Raw genomic sequence first — 12,110 nt, 5'->3', positions numbered from 1 at the left:
AGCTACTTGCGAGATTTATCTCTGCGTTAGAAAAAGGCATTAGCAAATGTCTTCAAATGTCCCTTATATAAAATCTCTTGGAAGTCACGTAATACTTTGGCCGGGGAGGAGGGCGACATGCTAAAAGGCGATCTTAGTGCCAAGGTCTGTGCTGTGTGTTTTGCCTAAGTAAGAAAAGGGATGCTGAAAGAGACACAAAGCCTTCTCCTCAGAAGATTAGGGAATAGACTAAAGGCCTAAAAAGGATTCTTGACACTCCCTTTATCCCTTAAGACAGTGATAGGCAATCTGAGGCCCTTGGGAACTTCACAGTTACAGTGCTGACTCCACTTTAACTGCCATAGCAACATCCCATGGATTCCTGTGATTTGCAGTGATGAGAGAGGGGTACTTAGGGTACTCACCCGGAGAGCTCTAGTATCTCACCAAACCATAGGATGCGGCCATGGCAGTTACAGTGGAACCACAGTACTATACCTGTGCATGGCAAAAGGCCCCCAGGTGCTGCTTGAGGCTTATAGGAATGATAGGATATCAGGTTACATACCCTGCCAATACATTTAGCTCACCGGACACAATCCAAAAAGGGTAAAGCCATTTTTGGCCACCTTTTCCCAGTGTCAACTGTCTTGCAGTCCACCAACTTCTACCGCAATGGCCACTCATGATAACGACACTTATCAAGAGACAGGCATGCACATGAACTTTTTGAACTCTTATGCATTTCAGAAGCAAGTTGAGAGAGACAGTGGGCACATTTGGCTGCAACAATGAGCCACATCTCTTCCTAAACCAACAACAATTTCAATTGTCAGGGAACACACAAGCCAGAGTACTCAGTTTGGACATCACAAACAAACCAAGGATCATTTGCTCAGTTGGTACTTTGCCACATCAGAATGGCCCAGTGCTGAGAGCCACATTCAACAGTTTGATGAGGGCCTATACATGTTGCTGAGTTCCCCATCATAGGCAGTAGTGTCTCATACAGACAAAAAGGCACCTGCCTTCCCCAATACTTCATTGCTAAACCAGCGGCCAGGCAGACAGGGTCACAAGAAGTAAACATACATTTTGGTCAAAGGATTCTCTCCAACCGCCATGTGCAGCTAAGAATCAAATGGCCCTACCTGATGAGAGATTCCAGGATGGCAGGGGTTGGGCCCTTCTGGAATTCCAACTCTTTGTAGTGCAGTGCCTTGGCGTACGCCCGGCATTTGGCGGCTCGCTCACCCAGCAAGACGATGCCATTATCATCACCCAACGGCAACGGTCCCTGCAGGAGAGGAAGCAGGACAAAAGTAAGGAGAGATATAAAAAGCTAAATGAGGAACAGAACATACCCTGACCACTATTTCCAAGGCTTTAGATAATGGGCAGAGGATATGAGGGGAGCAAGGGGAGCATAATTGGGCTAGTTACTTTTGCAAGCATGCTTTCATTGCTGGTATAAGTAGTTCCTCCCTTTTCCTTCCATTTCTATTCCACCTCAAAAGAGTTCCTCCTCCAATGGTTTTTACCTTGTCGCTGTGTTCCATAAACTCTGCCAGATTCAAAAGGGTCTGGGTGACCTCCGCAATGTCCTGCGATGTCAGGGCCAACTCAATACTTCGAATCAGCTCATCTTGCTGGTCCTCATTGAGTTCAGACCAGCATGAAACAAAGGCTGCATTGAAGAGATCTCTAGAAAGGAAGATGGAAGAAGAATGGCACAGTAGTGAATACGTATGTCAGCTGTTCAGTACCAACAGGTCAATGAAATTGCTTTTCCCCTATTCAGTCATAGGAGAAGCAGAAGAGATTTGGGAAAATCTTGGAGCCAGTTTCTAAACTGAGACACAACAACACTTGCTGCTTCAGCAGTTTATCCACAACTGAGATTTGTCTCAGAGATCCAACCCAAGAGCCAATGTGTTTCTTGGACCCTTGTCGGTTCCAAAGGGCTAAGAAAGATCGTTCTCAATTATTGCTCGATGGGGTCCAAACCCACAAGAGATAATTAGATTGTAGTTCTAACAGATATAGAATCAGCAGCGCAAGGCGAAATGGATATGGAGGGTATGCGGGGACTAAATTAAGAATATCACACACTTTTAGGGAGACAACCCTAAATACCAAAGGCTGGGAAGCATGGTCCTAGAGGAATGTACTCAACCACTTCTGCAAAGAGATGATAAACTAAACCAGGCCAGGGATTTTGGGGGGATATGACTACAATGCCCATATGACTATATGACTACAATGGCCAATGAAGACTTGGGGGATTTGTTGTCAAAAGGTAAGTTTTTCAAGCAGGTCACTTATGTCCTTATTGAGTCCATGCCTTGAATGGAGTTTGATCCTGTCTCTGCTTATTGGCAACTGGTTCTTTTTAGCATGAAACTCTGCTGGCTCCATCCAAAAACTCTGGATGAAGCACAGACAACATAGATTTCTCCTGGAAACATGGAGCAAGTTTGTCACTTGTATCAGAGGGCTAAGTCAGCTTCATCTGGATTTGAAGGCTAAATCGAAGGAATGCTGGAGCTCAAAGGCCCGTCCTTAATTTCAGAGAACCACAAGGTGGCTTAGAGGTTAGAGAGGGATTTTGGAAGCCCTGCCACACACATGCAATTGCAGACTTAATTATGTAACAGTTGCGTCCTTAATTGTGTAACCGCTCTCGTTTTCCTTCTGTTCAAAACAGCGGCTTCAGTTGTGTTTTTCTTTTTTAACTTTCCAGCCCTCTTAGGCAGGGAAATGAACCGAGAGAAAGGGGCAACCGTCTGTGTATGGAGGTTACCACAATAAAAAGCCAGGCTCTGGAACTCTAGAATCTACCTTGTTGTTGTTTTTCACCTCAAGGTCCACAACTGGCAATGGCTACAAAATAACTGCTCTCAAACTAGATTCAATTACACATTGAATTCTCGGAGCCATATGCTTGGATGACCTGCATAAACAAATGCAAACTTTTATCCGAGACGCTATAAATCTGGAGTTCTAACAGCCCCTTTTAGACCTAAAAATGACTCTTGGTAATATAAAAGAGGGGGAAACCTTGCTGATTTAGAACAGAATGCCCAGAAATACACCTATTTTAGTTTGATCAGCAGATACAGTTAGTCTAGTATTGTCAACTCTGACTGGCAGCAGCAGCTCTCCAAGATTTCAAGCAGTGTTCATTCTTAGACTCACCAGGAGATTGCTTGTGTTCCCTGGCGGTCTCCCACCTAAATACTAACCAATACTTAAGCCTGCTTAACTTCCAAAATCAAGATAGACTGAGTGCAACCTATGGACCTGACAGTCCCAGGATACTCTTCTGACATTTGCAAATATGAATAAAGCCACTAATACAGATTCCTGTAAGCCACTCTTCCAGCTCTGCATTCTCTCCACTCATAAAGGGATACAGTGGGAAGACTCCCGAGAGTGAATAATTCTGCCATATCCATGCGCTGGGAAGGAAAGAATGATGCCATCAAGGACATTGAGAAACTGGAGCATGTCCAAAGGAGGGTGACTAAAATGGTGAAGGGTCTGGAAACCATGTCCTATGAGGAACAGCTTAGGGAGCTGGGGATGTTTAGCCTGGAGAAGAGAAGGTTAAGAGGGGATAGGATACCTTCTCTTAGCAGCAACATAGAGTAGATGCTTTTTCGTTTCTAAATAGCTACCATTTATGAAAAGCAGTAAAAAACATATCCAACAGAAATCCAACTGGGCAGTTTTCAAGTTGCAGCTCACTTCTTTCTCTCTCTCTCTTTCGTTCTTTCTTTCTTTGGGACTTAGTGTGTGGTTGTGAATTATACCTCTTCTACAAAAAGGCAGTTTATTTGCAAAGAGAGGTAGTAAGCAATAGGCTGAATTAAAGCATGAAGTCTCACAGGGGATTTCGGTTATTTCTAGCACCATACTTGACAGCTTTCTCATGGTACGTAAGTCTGAGAAAGTCAATAATCCTCAACAGTATGATGATGGTATTTGCAGTGTACCCCTGGGCTTGCAAGGAGGCCTTGTTTACACCCCAGAAAATCCTCCCAGCAGGTGCATGATGCCTTGCAAAAAACTTCAAGACAGCCCAGCCCTGCTCATTCGGGCGGCAGCAAACAAATGACTGCGGTTGGTTTAATTCCACCCAGAGGAGCCTTTAGCGGAGGCACAAGACTCGTTTTATATACCTTTCCAGCACCGTTTTTCATTTGCTATCACAGGCTGGAAATAGCATCAGGCGCATTAAAAGGCTTTTTGCAAACATTTTTTCCCTGTCTCGGCTCTAAGAAACACACCTCGGGGAGCTGCCATCCAGGGGGAAGCTGGCCAAGGCATCCGATTCCGGAATGCTTTTATTTGTCCCAGCCGGTAATTAAATTTTGCTTGCAAATGCCTTTGCCCTTCTATTTCCACCTTTTTTACAGCACTTGGCTCCAGGAAGAAGAATGAGGAGAGGCAAAAGATGCCATTACCTGGCCATCGGGTTGTAGGCCTGGGCCAAGGCCCAGCATGAGCGCAAAGAGGGTGAGGAGGAGTCTTTCAGTAGCTCCAAGCTCAGCCGCCTCAACCACTCCAGCCAGTCGTCTTTGGAAACTCTTCGGGCCGCGCCCCAAGCCTGAAGCACAAAGGAGATGTTCATACTTGGTTAAAATAATCAGCTACAGAATGGGGACAGTATTGGAGTGGGACCCCAGCATCTCCTCTTCAACTGTTAAGATGTCCAATTGTTGCAAAGATCATCACGATAAATGCAAACACAAGCAATGGAAGACCTCCCTTTGTTGGCAAGTAGCTTAAACTATACTGAAGGGCTTTGAAAAGGAAAAGGAAAAAGCAGAACTAGCTCATTGGCAGAGCACCTGCTTAGCAGGTAGAAGGTCCCAGGTTCTATCCTTGGCGTCTTCATTCAAAACAAGGGTGCATAACCAATGGCCCCCAGCCTAAGTTCAACGGCCCAGTTCAGGACTCCATAAAGCAGTGGTTAGAATCATGGAATCATAAAGTTGGAAGAGACCACATGGACCATCCAGTCCAACCCTCTGCCATGCAGGAAATCTATGCCGCAACCCTTTAATACAGTTCCTCATGTTGTGGTGACCCCAACCATAAAATTGCCGTGTCTTGGTTCCTAAAATCATCAGAAATATGTGTTTTCCGATGGTCTTAGGCGACCACTGGGAAAGGGTCATTCGAACCCCAAAGGGCTCGCGACCCACAGGCTGGGAACCTCTGCCATAAAGGCAATCTTCCTCTTCTGCAGCATCCTTCTCTTCCCACCATGAAAGGTGGGAAGGAAAAGAGGCCAAGAAAGAGGATAGGAGATCTTTCCTAATTCTGCCTGTTGAAAAGGAAGAGGCATGGCTTAGCATTGAGAGACATAGTGTGACTTAGTGGTCAGAGGTTTGGACTGGTACTTGGGTACTTGGTTTCTCTTCATGCAAAAATAAAAGCTATCTCCTTCTGAAAGGAGTTCCCAAATCCTTCATTTGTTCAGGGAGCTTTGAGACAACACAGCCGGTTGCTTACCTTCTGCAAGTTGATGGTGCTGACGTGCAGCTTCTTCATGGGACCGGTTTCCACAGGGCCACTGGCGAGGGCCTCCCCCTGGTTGCTCCTCTGCATGCGGTGCTGGTAGATTAAGGGATCCTCTTCTTCATCCGCCAGAGTGTAGCCCTAGTTCAGAGTAGGATTTGCTCTTAACTCAAAGGTGTATTTGTGCACCCACCAGCTTCACATACCCACACTCCCAGGACAAGATCCCTGGACAATTGCCTTGTCTTTCCTGAATTTGCCCGTTTATTTAAATCACGATTAGTTAATTGTGCTTTTGTTAGTCTGGCACCCCACTAATACAATGCTTAGTATGGAAAATATGCGGTTGGACTGCATCTCCATTATCCATCCAACTATGGCTGATGGGCATTGCAACCCAAGTTCATTTTGGAGGGCCATATGTAACCCTCCTCTGCATTAACAGAATACAATTCACTAAACATCTGGGCGGATATATTTTAATATCTTTTAAGTGCCAGACTTCAAAAACAATTTTACTCCCAAAGGCCTTTTGTCGCACACATACACACAACCAAAATAAACAAAAATGCACTACTAGTTTTGGTTTTGTGAACTTCCTCTGCCTTTCACATTGGATTTCTTCAGTCTGCTCACCTTCACAATCCGGCAGATAAGGACATCGTAGCGCTGGTGGTTTATCCGGTGACGCACCAAGACTTTGTTCACCATTGGGATGAAAATCTGATACTGTGGATGGAAGGAAGGAGGTCAGGATCACAGAGACAATGACTGAAACTAACTGGCCCAAAAATGGCCTCTCCTAGGGCTAAAACTATCCCAAGGGACCTGTAAACATGGCAAAAATGACCCCCACAGCCTCCAGAGTAGGAGAGGACAAACTGAAGTCACGGGTCACATTCACAACTCGGGACATTTTTGTGGTCCCTGAGGGTCAATATATATGTGTGTGTGTGTGTGTGTGTGTGTGAGTCAGCCCTCCGTTTACATGGGGGATCTGTTCTGGACCCCCAGTGAAAACAGAGACTTGCACTTATTCATGCCCCATAAACTTGAATGGGGCGCATCTTTGCAAACACACGCAGTGCGCCCCATTGAGAATAACAAAGGTTGCCCTTCCATGTATAATCAAGAATGTGGATCTCAAGTCCGCAAGAAAAGAGAGACAACTGTATGTATATGTGTGTGTATGTGTATGCCCTAATGTGCTCTCTGGGGATGTGGGAGGCATTTCCATCACACTGACATTTTAGGTTGAGAAGATAAAAATTATAATTGGCTTTTTTAGTTTTAAATAGGGGAATAACGGGATCATGCCAGTATTAAGTACATATGTATTTTGTATTTTATGGCATATTTTTGTGTTGTAACCCGCCTTGATCCTTTTGGGAGAAGTGGGATATAAATAATAATAATGATAATGATAATAACTTGATGAAAATGCTATCATATCCCCTAGGCCAATGGTTCTTAACTCTAGGGGATATGAGAGCTAATACGGCCCCAGCCTCCTACCATTGCCCACTCCTGCTCTATTGGAAGTACATACAACCATTGAATCAACCAAGAAACCATTTGGGCAGGTATATATTTTCAAAGGAAAGAACTGCGAAAACCACCTTTGACTATTCCTTGCCAAAGAAAGCCCTGGGAAATGTATGGGGACACCTACTCCTTCCCAACCCATGTTTTCCCTTTCCTTTTGTACCTTCTTCCCCAGCTGGAAGACCAGGGATGAGAGCGTGTCCATGGCAGTCGGCCGGAGCTCTGGGCTCTGGTCTAGAGTCCGCACAAGAGGATGAATGATCCGGGAGGCATAGTCGGTGAAATCCAGGGACTCCGTCAAGCGATCCACAGTTTCTAAGGCAGCTCTGGATTTAAAGTAGGAGAAAATATTGTGTTTACTAGTGGAAAATGAGAGGGAGACTTGCGGTAAGCATGCACATGATGTAGGCAAAATGGAGACCAGAGAGGAGCATAGAGAAGAGACCAATGCTTACCTGCGAGCCTGCAAAGGGGCATCTGGCGCATCAAAGAGCTTGACAATGGGAGGTAGCAATAAATGCAGGTAGTCATCCAGGTTTGCTCCGAACAGCTGGATGGCATTCAACAACTAGGAGGGTGAGAAAGCTCAACATGAATGCTTCAAAGCCACACACACTTTGATCTTGAACTGTTTTGGTCAAGCAAATGTGAAGAGAGGGTGAAGGGGAAGGGAAAGAACATATACTCCCCGCATCTACTCTGAGTGCAGTATTACAGGAGCCAATAATATCATCCACAAAATTCACTTGTTCTTCCTCCACCGTGTAAGCATCAACAAACATCAAAACAGTTTAAAAGGCCAAGCTGTCCTTTTAAATGCATTACTAAAGCAAAAAGACAGCACAAATCACACCACTGTGCAACATGTATACCCAGGACCAAGTCCATTCTGCCTACAAGATATCACACTCACCTTGGTGGAGACGGCTCGGCCGCTGCTGTTGTCGTGCATGAAGACCCGCAGCATGTGGGGGATGAGCTGGGGAAGGTAGAGCTTGAACTCCCCCCCTAAGGCCACCACAATTTGCTCAATGAGGAGGATGATGGTGCTCTGTATTGAACTGTTGACAACCCAGAAGTCCTGGAAGGAAGGACAGAGAGAGAATGAGGAAAGATGTGTACAACTGAGGGATCTGCCTACCTACACAGTTATCTTCTTCCTCACAACTCTGCAAGGTAGGTCAGTTGAAGAGACGCTGGCCAACCCAAGCTCATCCAGTAAAAATTTCATGGCTAATTGGGGGCTTGAACCTGGATCTCCCAGTTCAATGACAGAAAACCATCTCAGTGCAGAAGATCAAGTATAGTTGGGTCCGTAGCAACATTGAAGCGTCCCAAATGGCCACCTACTTTACCTACTACTTGCCAACTACGCATCATCGCCAAGCCCTCCCCGCTGCCTCTTGCCCAAATATAAATTTCTAGGGTTGCAATCTTGCTAGGAGAAACCCCCATTGAATTCAGTAGCAATTCTGAGTAATTGTGCACAGGGTTGAGCATCATCTGACTGTAAAGCTATTTTACTATAGGCCTGATCAGCTCCTGGGTAAAAGATGACCTGGAGGTTCTTTGTATTTGTTATTGTGTGCCTGAAAATCATTTCTAACTTACAGCGGACCCTAAGGCAAACCTATCCTGTTTTTTTCTTGTTGACAGGGGTTTTGCCTTTGCATTCCTCTGAGGCCGAGAGAAAGGGACTTGCCAAAGATCACCAAGCGTCATAGTCCAACATTTCAGAGAAAGCACAGAGCTGAAGGTAGTTATACTCACTCTCATGAGGGTGACAATCTCATCCATGTAGGGTCGAATATGGCTTCTTACGAAAGACACCAACATCCCCAGTTGCTGGAACAAGAACTGAAAGAGGAAGAAGGCAACAGTTATGGAAACACAGGCAAGGTTTGGGATGGAATCAGTGTTCACAATCTCTTTCCAAGAACATACATTGCTCAATTGACACATGCGGTAAAGCAAGGGCGGCATTTCCCTCCAGCGGCTCATGGCCATTTCCCCCCAATTTGCTGGCACTCCAACGCATGTTTCGAGATTATGAGTGCGCAAAACCCATATGCCCCCTAAACACACACACTCACAGGTGCTAGAAGAACTCAAGTAAGCATGGACAACAAAAGCATCCGGACATGCAAGGGTTGACGCCAGAACCGCAGATTGCCATAGAACTTTGCCAACTCATCTAGAGAGCCACTATCCCCTCACCAGCCAATTTAAGAAATGTATTTAAGAATATATTCCCATCCTATTCCCCAGATGGGATGCATGTGTCTCTCTAAGAGAGAGGTCTAACAAAGCAAAAGAATCTGCGTCGCTTGCAAAGAAAAGATAGCAAAGCTCTATAGGGTGAGCGCTGGGATGAAAGCCCCATTAACAGTACAGTGATAACACAGTTTTCTCTTAGAGAGAGATCACCCAAACCATGCAAAGGAAGAAAAGAAGGGACTAGCCTTGTCCGTTTAATAGAAGGATGTTAGGCAGAGTTGGTCCTTTCATTAGACAGTCAGGTGGGCCTCAGGCAGCAATGTCAGTTGTTATGGAAGGGGGGACGTTGTTAGCTATTTAATTTGTCATTCTTGTATTTTAATGCCAAAGCTATCTTTGGATACTATGGATCACTCAGAGCTTTGATTGGAGGTACATTGAGATCTTTTGGTAGACATCACACCAAGTGCCTTGCCTGAGTGTTTAAGCGCCACATGTACCCACCTCAGCTCTTCTCCCCAGTACACTGTCGCCATCTTCTTTTACCTGAAATTTTTTAAACAGATCAGGCGAATCGTGCATAGCTTCTAGGGAAGACAGATCATGTCAGGTCTAGGCAGCCTGAACACCAGAATCTTTAAAACCCATGGAGTTGTTTTGTGAGAGGAGAGCCAGAGGCAACTGCAGTTCTACATAAGCAATGTAACAGCAACTCACAAAACAGCGCATGGACAATAAGAACTCCAAGGAATCCTTTATTCCCAGCTTGTCCATTCTATACAATGCAGAGAATCTTAGGTGTGCAGGAATGCTCCCCTTGCTGTTCATGAGACCCAGAAGGAAAGGATGTGGACAGGATTTGCACTTGCCCCAAACTGTGCATAGATGGGATATACAGTTGTACCCCGTATCTGAGAAATGGACAAGCTGGGAACAAAATGAGGTCCGTAGTGTTGCATTTGGCAGGGTCTCTAAGGTATGCCAGCCTTGGATCTTCAGAAAGGGAGAGCATTGAATCTTCTTCCCTGTATGTATTGCTATCTATCATTGAATATCTTTTTAAAACAAAAATTAAGCTCTGGCACTGGAAGAATAACTGTAACATAATATATATATTTTAAAATCTCTTCCCTTGGCGGGATCACAGCGCAGTATAATGGCATGGGAGAGTTTAGCTGGTTGTGGCATTGCACACTTCCCTTTCCAAAAAAGACAACAGCAAAATAAATGATGATGATGATGATGATGATAAGCAGCAGCACCATACACTTGAGGATTACAAGACAAATGTGGTGACAAAGGCCATGCAAGAACTATAGAGGCTTCATTTTTCATGGCAGGGAGGTGGGCTCCCTCCGCCATCAAGAAGGAAGCCAATAGGCAGCAGGCCTTCCAACTAAGGCCTGTTACAGACTGCCAAAATAAAGCTGCTTCGGGTCTCTTTGGAGGCATGCTGTTTAAATGATGCATGCATCCTAAGAATCCGGAAGCTGCACCAAAGCTGCACTCCAGTGCTTAGGAATGGAGTGTGGCTTTGGCGCGACCTCCGGACTCTTAGGACCCATGCATCATTTAAATAGCATACCTCCAAAGAGACCCGAAGCAGCTTTATTTTGGCAGTCTGTAACAGGCCTAAGAAGCAGGGAATGGTGCATAGCAGACAATTTGCTGATTTAAAACAACAACAACAACATCAAAGTAATAGAGAAGTAATAAAGCTGGTAACTTAAGTTTCCCAGCACACCTAGGAGCAGGGTCAACTCAACAACCCCAATAGCACCTTCCTCGGTTGTTCTCTTCGTGTGGTTTTAAAACCAGATACTGGTTTTAGGGAATGAGGGGAAGAAGAGTCACCCAGGGGCATGCACTCACCTCGCGGATGGCACCGTCACAAACCCGAATGACGTTGAGGAAGGTCGGCATGACCTGAGGCAGGAACTGGACGCATTTGAGCCCCAGGGATTTAAAGATAAAGGTGATGGCCTGGACCACCATGGTGTGGTGGTGGGACAGGGACTGGTCCCGGAAGATCCTCATCAGGGCTACCATGGAGACAGCGGGGTAGAACTCGTCCAGCGGGAGGTTGCCCATGTTGACCAGCATCTCGCTGGTGCTATAATCGGCTGGAAAGGAGAAAGTGATTCACAAAAGTGCCTGTCAAAAACAAGCTGGAATAGATGTGCTTCCGAAACCACATGGGCGTGATGTTGAAAGCCAAGACGACACCGTGACAAGAGCGTTAATAAAAGATCAATAGCCAGCCGACAGCAGCCTTTTAACATCAAATCCACAAAGCTTTCTTGCAAAGAATCATTTCCGCTTAAACCGGCAGAGTAAAGTCAGAATCCTATCCAAGGACCTGAACAGACAGGCCAAAATAAAGCTGCTTCGGGTCACTTTGGAGGTATGCTGTTCAGATGACACATGCATCTTAAGAGGCCAGAAGCTGCACCAAAGCTGCACTCCAGTCCTTAGGACTGTAGCGTGGCTTTGGCATGGCTTCTGCCCTCTTAGGACACATGCATCATTTAAATAGCATACCCCCAAAGTCACCCGAAGCAGCTTTATTTTGGCCTGTCTGTATGGACTCCAAGAAACAGAAAGATGGATCCAGCCTGGGCTTCTCTGTCACAATTATCCAACTTGCTCTATTCTAACCGCTCACAAATAGGAACACTCCAGCGGAGCAAGGAGAATCCTTCAACCTGGCAGAAAGTGCCACTGCTCCTGTGCTGGAAAGGAATCCTAGAGTTGCGCTCCTTTCTATTCCCTCTTTTAGTGACAATTCATAATTGAAATCTGCCAATTCAGGGCGCAATATAGATCAGTGAATGGCCAAA

The 12,110-nt window shown here is 45.5% G+C and overlaps 1 protein-coding gene across 2 annotated transcripts in view; it reads right to left on the bottom strand.

Annotated features, from left to right (window-relative positions):
• MTOR (mechanistic target of rapamycin kinase) overlaps window positions 1-12,110 on the bottom strand; it is a 72,081-nt gene that overhangs the window by 43,616 nt on the left and 16,355 nt on the right. Inside the window, exons 19-29 of one of the 2 annotated variants that reach the window (XM_089534124.1) lie at window positions 11,143-11,393; window positions 9,775-9,816; window positions 8,824-8,910; window positions 7,967-8,134; window positions 7,509-7,621; window positions 7,217-7,379; window positions 6,145-6,237; window positions 5,503-5,649; window positions 4,449-4,591; window positions 1,521-1,683; window positions 1,131-1,276 (exon numbers count right to left, since the gene is read on the bottom strand). In XM_089534124.1, the coding sequence (XP_089390250.1) occupies window positions 1,131-1,276; window positions 1,521-1,683; window positions 4,449-4,591; window positions 5,503-5,649; window positions 6,145-6,237; window positions 7,217-7,379; window positions 7,509-7,621; window positions 7,967-8,134; window positions 8,824-8,910; window positions 9,775-9,816; window positions 11,143-11,393 (1,516 nt within the window). The remainder of the gene's footprint in view (window positions 1-1,130; window positions 1,277-1,520; window positions 1,684-4,448; window positions 4,592-5,502; window positions 5,650-6,144; window positions 6,238-7,216; window positions 7,380-7,508; window positions 7,622-7,966; window positions 8,135-8,823; window positions 8,911-9,774; window positions 9,817-11,142; window positions 11,394-12,110) is intronic. The other variant, XM_089534125.1, reaches the window with a different exon arrangement.

Source organism: Sceloporus occidentalis, unplaced genomic scaffold (genome assembly GCF_023333645.1).
Source record: "Sceloporus occidentalis isolate IW3139 unplaced genomic scaffold, rSceOcc1.0.p SCAF_8, whole genome shotgun sequence".
Classification (NCBI taxonomy): domain Eukaryota; kingdom Metazoa; phylum Chordata; class Lepidosauria; order Squamata; family Phrynosomatidae; genus Sceloporus; species Sceloporus occidentalis.
Note: the sequence above shows the minus strand (reverse complement) of the source record. Positions and strands in the feature narration are given on the sequence as shown.